We start from the raw sequence: 21235 nt of genomic DNA, 5'->3' as shown, positions 1-21235 counted from the left end.
TCACATACGCACAACATGTACATAATTTTACCTGTAATAGAACAAAGTGCCAAAACACACAAGTCACATCTACACTGACCTGCATCTGCACAGACTGGCAGTTGACGAACTCGATGCTGGAGACGAGGTTGTCGAACACGACGGCGCACTTAGTGCAGGAGTCCAGCACCACGCCGTTAACCTTGCCGCGAACAGTAAGCGCGGAGTCGCGGCAACGGAACATGTACACCACGTTGTTCATGTCAGCGTTCTCGACAACCAAGTTGGAGTTGCCCTTTTGGTATTCCTGGTTTACAAAGAGAAATGACTTTTAAATGGTTGCCAACACTAAAAGTGAGGTTGGTTATAATTGTGACAATTAGAGTTAGGTACTACAGCTTCTTCAAAATTGGAAATGTCCCTTTTCTGACTTGCTTTAAAGTTTTTTGGCTCATTTTTCTTAGGAAGTACTTTGTTATATCTCAGTTCGATAATGTTAGAGCACTACGTTCAGAAATGGAAAACGATATGCTGATATGAAAGGCAAACAATAAAAGTTAAATGTATAAAATAACTTACAATAAGCCACTTCTTGCCATCGCGGGTGAAGACGGGCGGCTTGTCGGGCAGCGTGCCGGCGCCGGGGCGCGGCAGCTCCTTGGTCGCGACCGGCCCGTGGGATGCCGCCTTGAAGGGAGCAGGCCCCTGCCGCAGCTGCGGGTTCTTGTGCGTCTGCATGTCCGGGGTCACCTTACGGAGACCTATACAGGATGTCAAAATTATGAAGTTTCTGATAGCTGTCATGTGTGGTAAAAACTACGGCAAACGAAAATCTAAATGAAAACATTCCACGAGCACAAAACTGCATTGTAAAGAATAGTAGGAGATAATCGTCTAGTTCATTAAGTAAGATCTTGGAACTAATATGACGAGCATCTCCAATATTCGTTATGGAAGTATTACATCTAACACCATGTGATGGAACTACACAACAGAATTCGCTTAGGATAACGCTACACCCACCGAAATAGCTGATAGGACGTTCCGGCTACTCAAATACCGAAAATGCTGTATCCTGTTGCTCTACGCAAACAAAAATCTGGATAAAACTACCGATCACAGTGACAGTGTCCTCTAAAAACGATTATGTTGTATGTTATTCTGGGCATGTATTTTAAAAGATGATTCTTGAAGTTGGTGACATTAGCCGTAAACGCCGACACCTGTATTCTGAACAAGCTGTCTACGAGTTCCTAAAGGTTTGTTTATTGATCACACTCACAACACAACATGCATAAAAATATGATTCTTGAAGGAAGTGAATGAAATGAGTGTATTACTAATGGGTAGTGGTGTTGCCACCTTGATTGAGTTATGATCGCGCCAACTAGTGTAAAGCCATTTACCATGCTGACTACAAGTACCCAAGTTTTACGTTATGGTAATCACACAACATGCATAGAATGAGTAAAATGATTAATAAGTAATGGTCATCGTCTGTACATGCTAGAACCGGTGTTAAGTTACGAACGATGCTGTCTACAAGTTAATGTTATTTAAATGTTAGGACACAACACAAACATGCATTACAAAAGGACTCTTGAAGAGAGTACTAACTGCTAGTGATGTTCTCGCCCTGGTTGATCTGGGCGAAGAGTGCGCTTCGGTCGTCGACCGACAAGTCAGCGAAGTCGCCCTCGGGCATCAGCGGGGGCGGCGGGGGCATGCCGCCGGGAGGGGGCGGCGGGGGAGCGCCCGCGCCCGCGCCCTTACCTAAACAACAATACTAACATTTACAATACCTATGAAGATACAGAAACCCCAAATTGCGAAATAAAAAATTAAAATTATCAAAACCTAAATAAAGGAAAAAAATGTACAGTTTGACGGGTTTAAAATACTCTTAAAGCAGTTATTTCCGGAACTCAGAATGATTGCTTCTATAGCTAAGTTTTTAGTAGTAATTCAAAGTTTTACTATCTACTACCATAACCACTAAGTATAAGTGACTAATCAATGCTTAATATTAAACAGTTAATTCAAAAACACGTAAAAGTGCTTTAAATGTTAAGATTACTTATTCTTAAATAAGGTTACGAAGCAAAAACTGTGAAATTGTAGGCGCTAATGAGTTTTCTTTGTTTCATACATAATTAAAGTGCCTAATTAAAACGAAGAAATATAAGCTAACAGCTTAGTTCAAATAGTATAGTGGTACGTCAGGGACTTTATAAATTAAATTTAGGTTAAAATCAAGAGCGAAGGTGAGTGTTGAGGCGAGATCAAAGGCCTGATTACAACCTCGCCTGAAATTGTGTAAAGGGGACAAAAGGCTTAAGAGATATTTCCTGATATTCATCTAGAAATTCTGTTTCGGAGAGGTAAGATAGTATACGGTGATGCCGGTTGCCTGAAATCATGGTTTAGGTCGAAATATTCATTCGGGAAGACATCATCCATTCAGCACCAGAACAAAACTCAAAATATTTGTCGACATAGACATACCTTGAAATATGAAAAATTAAAAAATATATGTCAATCCTGAAGTATCATGTTTTCTCTTTATAAACCGACGTCGTCAGATGTATACTACAGACATGCTTTGAAAGAACAAAATCCCGCGGGCGGTAACCGCTCCAACAAAACATACGTGCAACTTTCAACCGCGACGGCTATACAAATGTATAACTAAACTATAATATCAAAGTGTACTCTTAAGTGCGCCTTCACACCAGCTTCTGTAGCCAAGTAACGTTTCTAGTTGCACCTTTAATAAAAAGCCCTCAAACGTATGGAAATAACTTTTCGTTACTCTAAGCGACGATTTTTCAATCATCAGTTATGTTATATCTGAGGAATAAATATGGCCGTTTGACATATTTTCTGTACTAATGCTGTCAAACATATTCGTCAGATAAAAGTTATCTGGCCATTGAAAAATCGGCCCTAAGTCAAGTAACTTAGATCTGTCTTGCTCATTACAGTCCAAACGTTTTCTATTAACGAATACTATCTTGACATGTAACTTGACTAAGGGCTAGCGTATTACCACACTGCGTCCATTTGACTGTACTTTATCGTAGAGTCTACGCAGCTTATACGGTCATAGAGCGTCTTCGCTTCGAGAAACGCTTGTGTGAAGCAGCCCTAATACCGAAAACGATATTTGTTTAACACGGTCGTCATTGCCGGAACCCTTACACATAATACGTGTAGGATGGGACACGGAACACGAGTGATTTAACCACGTTAAACGTTACAGGATTAAATACACAAACCTTTGTCCAATATTTAGATATAGAAATCCGAAGTTTGCGTTATTCTTATTTGTTTTGGGATTCGTTAGATACACGGTAATTACAGCAGTGCCCCCAGGCAAATAATGCCAAGTAAAGAATATTTATTTAATTTACGCAAGAATTTAACTTAAATCTGCTCATAATTATATAAATATCTGCGAGATTAATTAACGCGCTTAAATTAATTTAAATCATATCTAAAGTACATCACGATCAAAAGCAAATCATGAGAATTCCTGATGAAAGATATTCAAGTACTAATTTCCCTTTCACAATATTCACTTGGCGGCAATTTGCCATAATACAGCGTAAAGATATACGTACAATATAACATAGGCGCCTTTCATAATAGAAGTAGCGCAGATGACATTGGACCGAGTATTAAACATTCACGAGCTCAAGCACACTCGTGTCAAGTTCAACACGAGAGGAACGTTACTCTTGATGAGAATTTCATTTACGTAAAACTTTGATATTTTACACTTGATTAAAAACTAAGTTATACATATTATTTTAGAACTAGCTAGTTTTCGTCTTAGCTAGCTTTTATATATCCACATTAGACACAACTTTATGTTGATACAGAAAAGCTCCTTATACACGTGATCTATTTATTACTCTAAAGCCAAGCGATACCATCGAGACAAAATGTAGTCAACCTGTGGTTATGGGTGGTTGTGGCTTTTTGTCGGTGCGTTGTGGTAACTACCAAACGTGATTGTGTGTGCGATGTGGCCAGCCGCCAGTGCAATATATAATACCGCTCAACCGCTGGCTTAGTCCCAGCTGTGTACCTTTCGTCTAACAGTTTACTAGACAATAGCGTCTCATCGAGATTTAATACAAAATATACCTACGTACGACGTAACGGCTTTACACTGTTCGTGTGCGCACGTACGGTGTAAAGCCGGCGCAATATGGGTATTACAATCGCGTTTTAAAATTAGATCGCGAAAGAAAAATATTTTACCAAGATATTAAGGTCGGAAAAAAAGCTATAAAATATTTTTTCTGCTTTCTAAAATAACGAAAGATTTCCTTAAAGGATGAGAAAATTAATATTTTGCTGAGACAAAAAGAAACGGGATTATTAAAACCAAAGAAACTACCTCATACCTTTCAATTTTTTTGTAAATTAGAAGTATAAATGCAAGTTTGACTCACCAGACCAGACGAGTCCTGTGGTGTGGTACTGCTTGACGTAGGCCTGCAGGTCTGAGAGCAGCTGCACCCAGGCGCGGCACCACTCCACGTGGGTCTTGTCTTTCTCCTTCCACTCCTTCAGCACACGGTTAGTGTAGAACTGTCCGGCATCGTTCATCTCTTTCACGTAAGGAGCCGGTGTCGGGGCCACGGCCACCCAACCCAAAGCAGGAATGCTCTCGGAAATCGCCGACAAATGGTTGAATAACTTCGAAGCTCGGTTCTTCTCACGGAATTGTTGGATAGCAGAGATTTGCTCGCTGGTCGGCGCGAGAAGTTGCATCTCTTCCGCTTGAGATGGCTTGCTCCTTGTTGTAGCCAGTTGGATGTAGCGAAGCTGTGCCCTGGTGGCGACAAAGATATTTTAAATAGAGGTCATCACATGATAACAAAATGAGGTTTTTATACCTTTTATGCATTTGAAATATCTAGCTTAAACGATTTCCCTAATTCATTACAAGAGCAGACACATTTACGTATTTATGGGAAAAGCTTTTACGTAGATCTTAGCTCATTTTAATATTTTTTAATCATAATAAAATCGTAAAACTTGGCAGCGTACCATCTGGTTCTGTGTTTAGTCTGCTATGTAAAGCAGTTTTGTCTAGGCGTTGCGTGTCTGCGAGCGCACACCGGGCCGTATAAGTACATCGTTTTGATGTCATACAAAATATTATCGAATAGCTAAACCCTCTTTGATGGTTATTGTATTCGAGTCAGACTTGGTTATCGGTTAAAGCGTTGGTAGTATCCCTCGTAAAAAGTAACATTTTGGCAGCTTAAGATGGTCCTAAAACCAGACGATCGAACAAAACTAAATTTCTCGGAACAACTTGTGCCATAAGTACATATTACATAAGTTGATATAGTTAACTTATGACGGAACATTAAAAGCGTCCACATCGTTTATAAACTTTGTTAATTTCATATGAATTCAGTGGTTTATTTTAGTTTTAATGAACAAACAAGTTTTAATGGGAATTAATGTTGTATAAGGTCAGTGTCTTACTGGAAGGCGGCATTCACAAGGTTGGCGTGCGCTGACACATCGCCGCCGAGTTGCTGCGACAGCTGCAAGTACGCCTGCAGAGGGCCCTGCCGGCAAACAAAATAAAAATGTAATAAATAAAACATAAAAACTCAGAGCAAAGCAGTTGCAATAGAAACAGATGATGGCATAAAAATAGACAATATTAAAAGAACAGTAACCTGGTTTCTAAAGAGGCGATAAATATAAGATATTGTTAGGCATTAATCTAAGGACTAGAACGGTGATTGGTTATTTGTCTTGGTCAACTGATCGCTAATGCTATTAGACAAGGACATATTATCCGCTTTTCTGAGTTTGGGTTATCTATCTAGCCATTATTTACTACCCACATGGTATTGACATGCCTGTACTAAGGCTGTATCTTATCTCTTACAAATCCTAGACTTCATCTAGAACGAAATATCATAGGTAGGTACAATAATTCCACCAACCCCGAGCGAACTATACCGCGTCTAGTTGGCCTCCAATTATGCCAATTTAATATTGATGAAGTAAGGTTTAGCACAATGGAGGCGCATCACAAAAAATCTTGTATTCAGAGCGAAAAAGCTGTTAACGAAAATACATCAGAGCAGGCAGAGCATATAATATAATCGTAATATAAAAAACGTACCCACTCAAATCTTTATTAGACAGTAAACTTAAAATGAAAACTGCCATAATCCGTCCAAGTAAAATTGTATTATATCATTCCTGAAATGTTTATCCTTATTCCCGTGGTATATAAATAATAAATATAATGGAGTTTCACGACCTTTAAAAGGAAAAAGCTTTCCTTCATAAACGTTATGTCCAGGTACATTTTATTTGATTAGGGATACTCTGAAAATGGTGTCATATGGTGTTACTTGAATGGACAACATTTTTGTGTAATCCACTAAAGCTTAATCTTGTCTCACGTCGGTCTACACAATAATTAAATTGTTATCATACAAAAATAAAATAACATACACTTTATTTTTTCCCGCGTAAGTACTAAGTAATCAACATAATCATCAAAGTAAAAATAAAATTATCGCCTGCCCAGAAACTGGTAAAGGTTGTCGAGTTTTAGAAGATCAAAGAGGCTGGCTAACACTAACATGCATTAAGATTTAATTTTAATACTTTTTATATTCACAAAAATTTACGAAGAAGTTTTAATATCTGCCGTATCTTTAAACAAATACTTGAAACAAAATTAGAATTCACTTCCTTTCTGTAGAAGTATCAAAATAATAAGTAAAATGTGATATAAAAGATAACATCTTATTTAATAAAACACAAAGAACGAGAAAAAGAACGAAAACGGGTCTCCTATTTAATGCACAAAGGCTTCTAGTCAAAAGAAATTGGGAAAATAGGACGGATACATCCTTTTTGGTCGCGTTTGAACCTTTGAGCAGGATGCGGTGTCACCCGACCGTTATTAATTGGTACCAGCACACTTGTACGTCTCTTGACTAACTATCTTAACTATCTAGATCCTATGAATAAGACTCCATTATATTTTAAATTGGATGGTTACTGTAACAGGAGTGTGAGACACGAGGTAGATTTAGAATGAGGTTGAAAATGTTTTGAAGCTGGGAAGCGATCAGATTAATGCCAAACAATATCTTATGACTAATTCTTTTTTTTAAAGGTACATGTAATTAGTTTAAGCGGTGGCTTTTGTTACCTTAGTCTAAAGTCCGCGTTTTTAATATGTCCACAAGTCTAATGAGGAACGCAATATTCTTTCACACAAATTCAAACAATAATTTTCAATGCTGGTTCTATAATACTGGTGGCCTGAACTATAAACAATACAAGGAAAAGCAACTGAAATGCTGTCAAGAATGACCACTGGGACTTCTCTTATGACGTCAGGGTTAACATGTTTGAAAAATATTTTTTACGACTACCTTCGACAATTCCCTTGCGATAAACAAAAAATACTTTCATATTCTAATAATTTTATAACAGTGACTTTTTTGCTACATGCCAATAGGGGAAAATGTAAATGAAATTACGTGTGTCCCTACTACTATTATAAATGCGAAAGTAACTCTGTCTGTCACGCTTTCACGTCTAATCCACTGAACTGATTTTATTGAAATTTGGTACAGAGATAGAGTTGACCTTGAGAAAGAAAATAGGATAGTTTTTATCCCGGACTTTTGAAGAATTCTCTTGGAAACGCGATATAACCGACCTCGACGCGGGCGAAGCCGCGGGCGAAAAGCTAGTGTAGATATATTTGTATATGTATCTAAGTATGTGAATAACATGTCTCTTTGATGTTTTCTTTTTTGTATGTGATCGAAACGTTAACACGGTATTTTGAGTGTACATTACCTTCCAATAGAACTTTATGAAGTAAATACATAAATATCACTGCGATGTTTAATTTTAGAACTTGAGCTGATATTTGCAAAACACTTGATTTGATATTAAACAAGTTTCAAAAGCAAATCAAATATTTTGTTACAAGACATTTATGTCAATCGGTGACTAATAGATAGCCAAGGCAAATAAAGTTAGGCTCGGGATCATCACTACATAAGTTTATCAGTAGATAAACTGAACAGGTCACATGGATTAGTAAATCCATGTGACCTGTTCAATTACAATTGTAATTGTTTCTTTTAAATATGAGCATTCGCCCAGCACTACGACGATTACTGTATCTTATCGATAACTTCAATAATATTACTCCAAAACGTAGCCCTCTGTAGCTGGTCAATATTTTGGCTTTGTATGCGTACCTGTACAATATCTTGATAACCGTTGACACTCATGTTGTCAGTTGGTTCGAAGGACACCGGTTGTAATGTCTGGGAGAGGTCTGAGACGGGAGAGGGCGCTGGGGAGCGCGGCGGCGAGGGCGTGCGCGTGCGCAGCAGCGGCAATCGCTCCAACCGAGAGGTGACGCGCTCCAGGCGCTCGATCAGGGTCTCGAGATCGGACGCCGGGCTCTGACTGGCTGCGGCACCTTCGACTTCGGTGGCTGCTGACAAATACACACTATGAAATATTTTGAACGTGACTATAAACTTATTAAGTAAGTATATTAAAAATACACTAGAGTAAATAAATTAAATAGACCTCGAGGACGCCTAAGTCAAGCAGTGGACGAATATACTGCTGATGATGATGATGATGATGATGAAATAAATTAGGCTAAATAGTTTAATTTCGTTTCAGACAAAGAGCAGGCCTTTTCTCCGCAGTGATGCAGGTAGACTCAAAGCATTTTTAAAACAATCAGAGCGGTGCGTAAAGAAAGTACCTAATATGAATTTCAAAGCTTGAACCACTGAAAAGTGTTCGCTATCGCGGAATACATAGATATTTTTTTCTGTGTTAGCTTATGTAGGTTCAACCCTCATACGGTACTTCGTAATAATCTAGATTGACTAACGAATCATTAGCTCTTCTAGCGTTATTGTCAATTTAAAATGCAAATTCAATATTCATACCGTTATAACTAAATGTTTCATGCTAAAACATATTATAAAAGTAATACTAAAAGCTTTTAAATAAATATGAAGACACTGGATATAAATAGCAACTGATCTTGTCCGATAAAATATTTAAAACTTTATTTTTTACATTCCCCTATTTCTGTCTGCGTCCGAGTTTTAAAAATTGTTTAAAGGGAACCAGTTTGTATGTTATCGCTATAAAACTTTTTATATTTCGTTGTACTCTCTATTTTATAAAATTCTTTCCTTTTTATTCATATTATTGTCATTAAAAGTAACTGTCTCACAACAATCTTCTGAAAATTTGACCTTTGATCGAACTCTACGTTTACTTTATCGCAAACGATATTTTTATTTCGCTGAATCGATCGATTATAGGAAACAACTGTTCACCAGGTGTTAAGTCTCACATACTGCTTACCACACGGCAAACGTCTTTATCACTAGGGTCTGTGTGTATAAAATATCAGGGGCCCATAACCCTTGACGTAACGTGATTCGACATATAGAAACCGTATGTATTGAAGATTAATAACTAGATACGTATCTACAATGCTTGGCAACGATAGCCCACTAGATAAAACTTCTTTACAAATACCCATCTCATTACCATTTACATTGATTTCAGTTTGAAGTTTTCGTGTTATTCGTTATTTTCTTTTGAAATGCCCCTGGGAATACCAAACACTATCTCGTTCGAATAACAAGCCGATCATAAAAAGAGAAACTTTCTCTGTCTAATTTATGCCTCCCCAAGACCAAATTTATGAAAAACGGATTATTGTAACAAAAACAAGCATAAAACTTGTAAATGTAAACAATGTAGGTTTAGGAAACGAGAGCGAAATATTTTAATCAGACCCAGTAAAGGGACAACTGTTCTAAAATGGTTTTACTTTATACATAAACGTAATACGTAAGGCAACTAAACATTTGCTGGAGTACTCTAGGGGTAGCAGGTGCTCGAATAAATTAATGGAAAGGTACATTAATGATGTCATCATCATTACTTTATTAGTGTGTAGGGCACACCTTTATTCTTCCGAAATGTACGCATGACTAATTTCCGGTACTAGCCATACAATCATACATTTATAATTAGACTAAAATATATTGAAGGCTAGTGAAAAAAGGATGAAATGAGTACGAAATTGTCCCAAAGTTCTAGAATCCAGTAGAAATTCTGTCCACAAAGTTTTCCTCTAACAACGTCGCCGTAACACAATCATTATCAAAACTTAACGCCCCTTTAAGCCAGCCGAGAGAAAAACAATCAATACCGTGAGGTATGCCTGACATGTAGTATAATATCTACCCATAGCTCTATTGTAGGCCTCTCGAGTTATTTCTCCTATATCGCCAATATCCGCGTCCTCTTCCTCCGCACGGATTTTCTGCGCTTCAAACATCTTAATAAGATGCTTCATGTTTCTTCTATTGTCTCCGGCCATAATTACAAGAACTATTTAAATCACTACACAAAACTGACTTTTTTAAGGAAACACTAGTCACTAGTTAACAAGCTGACTGTCCGCTATCGACTGACTCACTAAGATATGATATTGATAACAAATGTCTTTAAAGTACTGTAATCGTGTAAATTATGTTTGATAACACGGGTGATACCACGAATATTATGTACTGTTACTCTCAATAACTCCTATTTATAAACTGCAAAATTGTTTAAGGAATTTAGCTTTAATAATTGTTTTATAAATCAGTTTTCCTGTTTCCTTAAACTGAACTGTAGAGCCAATCTTAAACATCGTATTTAGCTAACGGGTTGTGTGTTCAGTTAACATAGTAAATATTTACAGTTAAACATGATACTTAATATTAAGCGCCAAATGAGTGTTACTAATGAATATGGAAAATGTAGCACTATCACGCAAGCAAGCAGTAATCTCGCTCATTCTTACTAGAAACTTGACAGAATATTCCTATGTCAATATCTAGAACCCCTATCATACATATTTACATTACATATTTACATAACAAATCCGTACTGGATTTGTTATGTAAAGAGATATGCAAGTAGGACTTTCATACCGCAAAACCTTAATACTGTTACGCAATGAATAGCGAGAACTTATTGTAGGTCCAATCAGCGCTGTATTGTTTGCTTTCACAAAATAATACGAAATACACTTTGAATATAAAACTCGCACATTTATCCCATGTTTTGCTGAAACGTAATTTTATATATTGAGTTTTTACGCAAGAAAAATCCTACACCGTTGTACAAATTAAGACTCGTAATCCTCATTCAGGAAGTAAAGTGAAATATTACAAAAGTGAAGCTTATTTACAGTCTGATTAACATTAGGGTAAGTCCAGGATAGATGCCACACTTTTTGAAAAAGCTTAATAATTCCGAAATTTATAATCTTAGAGCATTGTGTTCTTTGAGAAATATTTAATATATTTCTTAATGCATTATTTTATCTGAATCGATTTGATATAGACTGTGTAGATTTTGTATAAATTGTAATTTGCTGGACCTCTAAAAAATAGGATAGACGCCTATTGTGGCGGATAGAAGACTTATCATGAAAAATGATGTGAGGATAGGTGCCCTTAGTGGGGATTGACGACTTAGTCAAACATTGTAACTGATTTGTTATGAAATGAAACAACTATATTATAATAATCAGTCTTTATTGTGTTTTAACATACATAAACATTATCATCTATTAACGATCACATATTTTTTTAATAATAATCAACATCTTTTACTAACTACTAGGTAGTAATTAACTTGCATGAACTTTAATACTTCTCCAGTCTTCTTGATATTAGTAATAATCATCTTAAAAAATAAAAATCAACTTTGGTATCAGACTAAATTATTCTTAAGATAGGGGGAGATTTTCGTTATCAAACCCTAGCACAGGGTGTTTACCTAAAACAAATAAAAATAAATGCTGAGTAGGTATATAGAATTAATTACAGTACCAATAAGACAGTAACTAAAATGATAAGATACAAGGTATAGTAGATCAAATTTAAATTAAAAGATAGTAAATATAGTAATTCTTAAAATAAACTAGAACATACCTAATGTCAATTTTTGTTGGTCATTTTTAAGAAATCTTCGTCTTAATGTTCTAGATGGTATGCCATAAATTTTAGAAATCTGATTTACACCCTTGTCTCCCTTTTTCATCTCTTCAAACGCTGCTAGCATACTTTCTTCGGTCCAGGTAACAGCGCGAGGGATAACACCCGGTTTTCTTTTATATTTACGAGGCATTTTGCTCTCCTGCAACAAAACAGCTCTTATAAAAACAGTTGAGGATAGTTGCCCTTAGGGGCATCTATCCTAATAAAAAACGAGGCAACTATACTTTTTGTAGGGGATAGAAGCCCTTCTCAATAAAAACAAAAAATGAGCTTTAATGACTATAAAATTTATCAATTTACATAGGTTAATCTTCAATGCAAGCAGACTAATAGAAAAAAAATAGACATTATAGGCGAGAGAAAAGATACACTGTTAAAATTACTTACGAATCTTATTTTGGCGCCTTTTGTCGTCTCGCCGCGGAAGATTTTTACTCACACGGACGAAACGCGTGCGCTCCTGTCCACAGTCTGCCTGGCACTGAGGTTGGTGGGGGGAGGACTCGTTACTTATAGAGAAATTTAACTCTCACAGTGCTCCTAACATAGTGAAATAAAAATCAAGTCATCTATCCCACTGAGGCATGTATCCTGGACTTACCCTATTCTTTTCGAATTTATAACGTGTAAAAAGACAGTTATCATCAAAGATTTTAACATCGTTAAAGAAAAGTAAGTAAAAAAATTCGTGAGGCTTAATAATTAGCTTGAGTGACATGTAATTAAATAGCAAAATTTGTGAACATGGAAAATGTTGTTTTGTACAGCTATGAGGGAAACCAAACCAAAGGCAAGTAAACACCCTTCCGTAGATTTTAATGATGCCAAAAATTCTTAATGTTTGAAATTTGTCTATTTTGGTAAAATTAATTACTGTAGATGTGAGCAATAAAATTGGGAAGTTATAATTACAGCGGTTGTTCCACAAGACGGAACTTCAAGTGGCTATCAAGTCGCAGGCATCGATGACACTTGGGCAGTTTGTTTCAAGAGGCGGGTAAACGACTCTTTCCGCAAGTTCTCATCGTGTAAGTAGGGTAAAATCATACAAAATCTTGCAGATCTAAAACTGATCCATCTTTGATAGTACAGGTATCAATCAAGGTTCCTTTAGATCTGGTTGCGTAATTGAGGTTTCTTTTTAACCGTGTATTTGTTATCTTATTTATTGTGACTCATTTTCGTATTAAAACTTTAAATTAACAAAGTCACCAAAAATGTAATATTACAATTATTACAAAACTCCAAATATAGTAGGTAGTTTATTTATATTTAATTTAGTTAATAAAACAAAGCCTGAATATTATTAGCAGGCAATTCACCAAGAGCAAGGCTTACTTTCACAATACTATGTTCCACAGATAACTTTTTTCGATACAGCGCCTCTATAAAAAGCTTAAAAATTCATAATACTAGGTTTTTAATAACATCTTTACTAATTTTATACGCAAGGGGACCTAGTTGCCGAGTCAGTTTATAAAATTACGCGACGGCGTTATTCAGCCCTCGTAAAGGCCTTTCATTACTTGACATAGTAAATGTAAGCTATACTATGTAAAGGCGTAGGTAACTGTATGAATAACGTCTACCTAGGTAACAAGAAAATGTACCTTTTAAGAAAATAAGGTAACATCAAACATAATTATGCTCAGACAATATTTCGTTAATAAATATTTCAAATAACAAAAACTCTAACTTGGTGAAAATTATTTGGGTACATATGATCTTGTTGGTTTACGAAGGTACATAAAAAATACGTATGTATTTCAGCATCTGTTGACGATTCCTGTCATAATACGAAAGAAGTGACGTCATTGTAAGCCACATTTCTTCTTAAGTACGTTGTCGTCTTCGCTAGGGCGGGCATTAACGTCGAATTAAAAACGAATGCCGAGACACTAGATGAATTATAATGTTACTGGCAGGCACGAATAGTGTTTCAAGGCGTGGTAAGGCAAATAGCCCGACTTCTACTTCTTTCGGTAAACAATATTTGATGGACAGATCTTGAAATAATATTCCGAATTCGTTACAAATAAATTACAATTTTCACTCGGTATATACAATAAAAGCACTAACAACTACACAGTTAATGGATTAAAGAAATGAACAAATTCCACTTTGTCGAGCCCGTTACGTGTGGATTCTGGACCACTTACATACATAGGTATAGGGATGTTATTTGGGTCGCTCTTGTGTTCGAGTGCGAGAACCGTTGAAACGGTCGCGTTCGCTAAACTATAATATATACGAATGTGCAACATAAATAATGCTCACATATGCGAAAACGGCGCGGCAGGCGTAGCGTATAAAAATGTAGTTATTCACATTTTATAAAGCTGGATTCTTATTTTAGAATCCGATAGAGACACAACGTAATGTTAATTTACATACGCGTTCCACATAAATCTATAATCTTTAACTCTAAGTACTGCTCTTAGAGAATGGAATGGTTCTATTTACTTGATTACAATGTAAATGTCTTCTAAGTATTCAATTAGAGTTCCGTAATTTGAATTAAACCAAATCCTTGACAATTAAGAGAACTTAAGTTTCGGCGATCAGCCGTCACCACCCCTCGGGCAACAAATGGTAACGTTTTACTCTTGGTAAACACGTTTACTTTAAGTACTTTTATGATCAGTAAGTTAGGCGTTGGCAAAACTCCAATTATTATTATTGGTAAAAACAGTAAACTAAGCAAAGATAGCAAGAACGAATAGGGTCTCAATTAATGAAGACTGCTTCTCTCTTTCATCAAATTTTCATGAATACAAAACAAATGCCGACGCGATACCTAGTGATTTTCGTTGTTCCATAAATCTAATAATCAAATTAATTATGCTTTCTTTTTTTATTTTCCAGATCGAATTTATATAGTTTCTTTACCCAATCAATAGAGACGTCAATAAGGTAACTTCGCTTATCTTTTTCCGATTAATAAAGTTAATGTAGACTAACTAACTTTGTAGCTGACATGAATGAGTAATAAAACATTTGATATTCCAAAAACTCATATCATTAAAAGTTCAGTGCTCCTGAACTTTTGAAACAACTCAGCTAACAAATAAGTCGGCAATTAATTTGTGGGCCTAACGAATTGTAAACGTTATATCAATTAATTTCTTATATGGATAATCCAATACAAAAGAATTAATTAAATATCAGTTGTATTACTCGGTATCTAAACGTTCTAAATTACTGAATACAATTATCTTACTAAATTACTTGACAAGAACCAAAATATATCGACATAAAACAATACTAACTTATTAGGCACATTTCGGAAGCATATAATTTATATTATTAGCAAAAGATATCTAATTCCGTCTTATTTATACCTTTTAACACGCACGAACGAGCGCGTCTAACAAGACGAGAACGCGACGCCAATTATATATTATGTATATTTAGGTTGATATAACAAATGTATGTTAATCTTATACGTTTATTATAATACAACATGCCCATTCAAAGTAGTAGCAGTCTAGCAAATCAAAACCGCACGATGTGACAAGAAACCGCAATTACGTACAATTTCTGTAAGGATTACAAAATATTCTGGATTTCAACTTATATACCTGACAAGTTTTATGACAGCTAAAGTATTCCGACGGTATATAAATACAATAAGCAATTATTTCAATATAATAGATAATATCTATACAATGGAACCAGCCATTAAATGGATACAATGTTTAATGATCGCTATTACAATTAATTAATACAATATAAATGGATAAATTGATAACGGCTATTGTTTACAGTATAATAAACACCAATACTTTACGAAGCAATATTATAATGTTACAAATGCTTTGAATAGATATTCTTTTAACTATAAAATTACTATTGCTAACGGAGTATTGAAGTACTTAATGTAATTGAGATGCATGCAAAGCTGTTATGTACCACGGTTGTTTTTTTATGTATTTAGTTGGTTGGCCATAAAAATAAATAAACACAAGCTCATGCCTCCAGTTTACTTACGTATTTCTTAATAACACTTTTATGAAGCTAAGATCTTTATTATCAGATGCTTTTAAAAGCTTTTTAGTCTTTGTATAAGAAACGTTAATAAAGCTTTGAAAATTACGTTAAGTTTAAGTTTCAAGAGTAAGTTCCTTCATTTGCGGTGCAATAACTAAGGACCGTGTCTTTATTATGTTAAGGCGACTATAAGACAGTCGTTGGATAAATGAGTACCATCTGGTGTAAAACTAGCTTCTCGACAGCCATATGTCAATGTTGTGACACCACAATACTTGAGACCTCTAGCATGACCAAATGAAACATACTTGTCCTACTTTTGTTCGTCGCTGCACAAAGTAAATTAAAAAAGTTTCAAATCAAAAGACAGCACAGACAAATCAAAGGACAACGATGTTAAACTAAAATTAATATCATGTTAAGATAACACAAAATAACCACGAATAAGTTTTATTTATTTCAAGATTAAGTGTTAAAATTCAATACAAAGTAAAGATCATTTAACAGAGATTTATAAGATTACTAAAGTACAGGGCCAACATTAATAACATAATTTATGTAAATTTGATTAAGATAGTTAATGAATTATTCGAGATGAATTATTAATCTTCCATCGTGTCGGAATAACAAGATATGACTAAATGAATTAGTTCGATCAAACAGCAAGAAGCCATGTCTAAAGTTTTTTTTTTTTAAATACTTAATTTTCGTAGAAATGTTTAATAATTGATATCAGCTTTTATTTGTCAATGAAAAAAAATATGTAACGCTATGAATTCCTCAGGAATTATAATTATTATTTCTTTACCATTTTACCTTTTCACAAAAGAATGTTTCTAAAATCGATACAAGCGCTAGAATACTAGTTTTAAATTCTGACAATGACCTACTGCGATAAAGTAACAGTGTTTGTTTGATATATAATAGCGTGCGGTATCCAATTCAAGTGACACATTTATGATGATAATAAAAAACTTACTGTGAGTATAACCTACCTATTTATTGCATAGAATCAAAGATGTTACATATTCTAGGTCAAATGGAATAGAAACGGGTCTACGTACTTGAACAGACTATAGTAAAATTGATTATGTAAGTTTTACCTAAAATATCTGTACAGGCTTAGACTATTTGAATACATTACGTTAATAACTATTTAGCAACGTTAAGAAGATTTGGAAGCCTTAGGTTTTAATAACTATTTCATCTTTGAGCATGTTTAACTCAAAGGTACACTAATTGAATAAGCCGCATAATATCAGCAACTAGGAAACACGTAGAGTAGTGAGAAGTATAAGAACTACCGGAGTATCACTTAAAAACGTCTAGGCAAGGTGGAGAGAAGAGTGGGCACCTCTTAACTCGCTCTACATTCGTAACCACCACCTAGCTAAATGACATACTCATATACATTTTAATGAGCGTATTTCTCAAGGACGACTCTTGAACTCGCTTGAATTATACAACATTAAAAGTAGAACTAGAGGTGTAAGTAAAATAAACAAAAGTGGAACGTTCAAGGGCTAAGTGGGAAAATAGCGTCTAGATGTAAGAACTGATGTCATATTGCTCTCCAGTAATATACTCTGTTCTATATTTACATTACGCTTGGGATAGGTGCCAGCTGGTCAAGACCGTTTGATTCGGATCAACAACACCAAAGATTTTATAATCACATATTAGTAGCATTAATAAAAGCCATATTTTCCAGTTTTTTCATAAAAATACTCAACTTAAGCACCCATGGCAGTACAATATTTTTTATAAATTTTGTTCCGTGAAAATAAAACTACTATCTTAAGTCTCCCTACCCTTATTATACTCAAGGAGCAGGATAAATTATGAAGGTCAGATGCTGTGTTATCAACCGGCTCTTATTAAAAACAAAATGCCCTGACCGCAATCCGTGTTCCGCTCAGTAATTCACCTTTTTGACACAAAACGGGTATATACCGATATGGCCTTTTCCATTTTGTTGGCCCGCTTAGATACTCGTTCTCCAAGGCAAAAATTACGTGCAAATGTGTGTGCTATCAACAACAGTATTAACAACACATTAGTCTTTGCCAACGATTTTGTTTTCGGACGACAAAGTAATCTGTAACCAGATGCATAAAACGGCAGATTACCGGGAGTAATTATCTCACTACTGATAAGAGTTGTTGTTATATTGTTTGAGTATGTGAATCAGACTTTAACGTTAAATTTTAGCACTGAACGTGTGTAGATTAAATATATGTTATGAGAACGGGTATCATGTACACAAGACGGATCTCTAATCGGAAGGAGATCGCTTCAAGTGCGGCTTAACGTCAAACACAAGCATATCCTATACACAGTCACTGATTCAGTACGCTTTGTTTAGATGATATATTTACACGGTTATTTTATATAAAGTACATTCAATTCACATATGCAACACCTTATCCTTTATTTATAGCTCTGGTATACGCGGTCGATGTCAGAATTGAATAGAAGATAAGCCACAATGAATTTTCCACATGAGCAAAGCAATAGATCGCAAACAATGGCGAATGGAATCGATTGGACCATGGAGCAACTTCCTGGGTTAAATCTGAATTGTGAATGTGGAGGAACATATTATTTGTGGAGCTGTCAGTAGAAATGTATCGGAAAGTCGCTATTACTTACGTCGAAATATAATATCCCATAATGTATATATAAAAACACTATATCATGATAATGAACTTATATAAATACACTAACTTGTGATAAGATCATGATGTTATCACTTTCTAGATATATCAACAATTTTTGAATAGATCGCGCCGCCATCTGATTGCATATACATAAAATAACTTTACAATGAGCGTTCGTTTAAACAAAAAAAGGAGTTTTTATGCAGTTACTTTATAAATGATATAAAACAATAAGGTTCTACGAAGTACATTAGCGTCGTTAGGACTTAATCAAGTTCATTGGCATAAGTTGAGTTGTCTGACGAGTGACATCCGGTGGGTCGACATATTATTATTAATATTGATAGGACAACACCATTAAAGGAAAACAACAGCTATATTTACTGGACAATGACATAATATTGGATAAGTAACGATGTTGTTTTTTATACATAATGAAATGATGTGTAATCTAAGGATAACCCTTCCGCTATTTTCTTACGCTATCAAATATTAATTAAACATTGCCAAAACCAGTTTCATAAAAAAACAGATTAAATTAATATATGCTTACCAGTTACCAGGCAAATATATCCGTATAAAAACCAAATGTAAGCACAGTAATAAACACTTTCAGAGCACTTAACCGTTGTTTTTCATGCACTGTTAGTAAAAGCACAATGCGTGTAAGCATGCGCGTGCGACGTTGTGTACTGACGAGAGCCGGGATCAACGCGGACGGATGTGTGACGATGATTCAGAAACAGAGCGGGTGTCCGCCAACCGTTCTCTAGAAACTTTACTGACGATCGCCAAACTACGTGCTCTTACGAACGGTCGAACGCTGGGAGAGCGCCTGACACTGAGCTATCGGTGACTCATTCATTGGGATGACGCGATGACGTACTACACAATGACGGCAGATACGATAAACGTAATAGAACATGGCAACAACCGAACTAATCGCTGGTCAACCCATTTCAAACATGCCGAACTTAATCATTTCTTTCATACGGTTACTGTTGACAACAACTACACGTAAAAGTAACGTTTGTACACTACATGCTTGACACCCCTATCACCCATTACATACCCCAATGGACCTAAAATACCCCGAAGTCCTAACATAGGTATGTTCAATATTATAAAATAACAAAGAACATTTCCAGATACCTGGAAAGTAAGGTATCCAGTAAGCATTTCCATTAAATTTCAAAACAAAAGGTCCGTTTCATCGAATTTATACAATAGTACGTAGTAATATAACGCTATACGAGTAACAATCTATATTCAAATATACTTATAACTCAAATTGACAAAGGCCATGAGTCGGTAAAGATATCTCATGTGTTTTTTTCGAACTAAAGGGATCCGAATCCCTAAGGGTAAAACATCAGACATGCTCTTAAATGAGCCGTACGGGTAGATATATTTTATCTTTTCTTGTGTAGTAAAGGAAGGTCAAATGCGTAAAACATGTTGTCAAATAAACTTAAGGCTTGCAAAGGCCGTCTAGTACCTTTTGGTCTTTAGAAATGAGGTCCCAAATCCCCAAGGCTAAATTAATGTTTCAAGTAAATTTCTATATGAGAGTACATTAAAGTTTATGTAGGCAAGCGACCACTTTACTAATGTTATTCCTTTTATCCTATTGTTCTATGCTAACGACTAATTATTACGTCGCAATTAGGGTTTTCTGCTCCTAACAAATGAAGATTATGTTTAATTTAGTAGCTTAATGACGATGAACAAAATTCATTAAAGAAAGTCGATTTAATATACTTTAAACAGAATTGATTAGGGTCAGTATTTTAAGCCGGTAAGCTTATTTTGGGTAGAAACTGTTCATTGTTTAGTGTAACTTCTACACTCGCACGAAAATGACGTATATTGCTTTCGCGTAAATTATAAAATATTTCATATACCTACTGACATTAGTGAAAAACAACTAAACCAAGACTCACGTTAAATTTGAATAGTCTGATAGCCTAAAGCAAAGAAGCATGAGTTATATTTTTAAGAACACATTATTTTGAGACACCCTCAAAAGAAAAGCGTCAGTTTCGTTACTTCACGCTACATAATAGGGCCATTATTCAAGAATACGGCGAATGTGTCGACGAATTCTAAAGTTTATTTCCAGCCACATAAGAAGCTTAGACAGACAGCGTACTGTTTGAATCTGTGTATGTATCGATTTATGATTACGTTATAACCAGTGAGCATAAACGAATGCTCTTCATGGAATACAGTTATATCCACTAACACGCTTAACGGTAATCCTTCTTCGTAATTTATTACCCGCGCAGTATCTGAATTTCCGAGCTTTTGAATTATCACCAAGCGCAATGACCTAGAATGGATAGAAAAATCTAGCATCCAATACTTTAACAACTTTAAAATTCGTGAGTTAAATATATTTAATAAATTTCCCTGTAGTAATAAAAGTGAGTACTGGAACTATATTAATTTGTTAGGAATGACGGAAAGTATCAATTGATA

General features: G+C 35.4%; 1 protein-coding gene across 6 annotated transcripts in view; it reads right to left on the bottom strand.

Moving 5' to 3' along the window:
- Positions 1–21235, bottom strand: part of LOC113502194 (adenylyl cyclase-associated protein 1) — a 32012-nt gene that overhangs the window by 4633 nt on the left and 6144 nt on the right. Inside the window, exons 1-7 of one of the 6 annotated variants that reach the window (XM_026883636.1) lie at positions 19308–19515; positions 8262–8506; positions 5491–5576; positions 4443–4825; positions 1597–1752; positions 559–740; positions 80–286 (exon numbers count right to left, since the gene is read on the bottom strand). In XM_026883636.1, the coding sequence (XP_026739437.1) occupies positions 80–286; positions 559–740; positions 1597–1752; positions 4443–4825; positions 5491–5576; positions 8262–8294 (1047 nt within the window). In that variant the 5' untranslated portion in view covers positions 8295–8506; positions 19308–19515. Of the gene's footprint in view, positions 1–79; positions 287–558; positions 741–1596; positions 1753–4442; positions 4826–5490; positions 5577–8261; positions 8507–10296; positions 10540–19307; positions 19516–21235 lie in introns of those variants that run through there. The other 5 variants (XM_026883637.1, XM_026883633.1, XM_026883634.1 and 2 more) reach the window with 5 other exon arrangements.

The sequence above is a fragment of the Trichoplusia ni genome, chromosome 16, assembly GCF_003590095.1.
Source record: "Trichoplusia ni isolate ovarian cell line Hi5 chromosome 16, tn1, whole genome shotgun sequence".
Classification (NCBI taxonomy): Eukaryota; Metazoa; Arthropoda; class Insecta; order Lepidoptera; family Noctuidae; genus Trichoplusia; species Trichoplusia ni.
The sequence above is the reverse complement of the archived record's forward strand: the minus strand, read 5'-3'. Positions and strand labels throughout refer to the sequence as shown.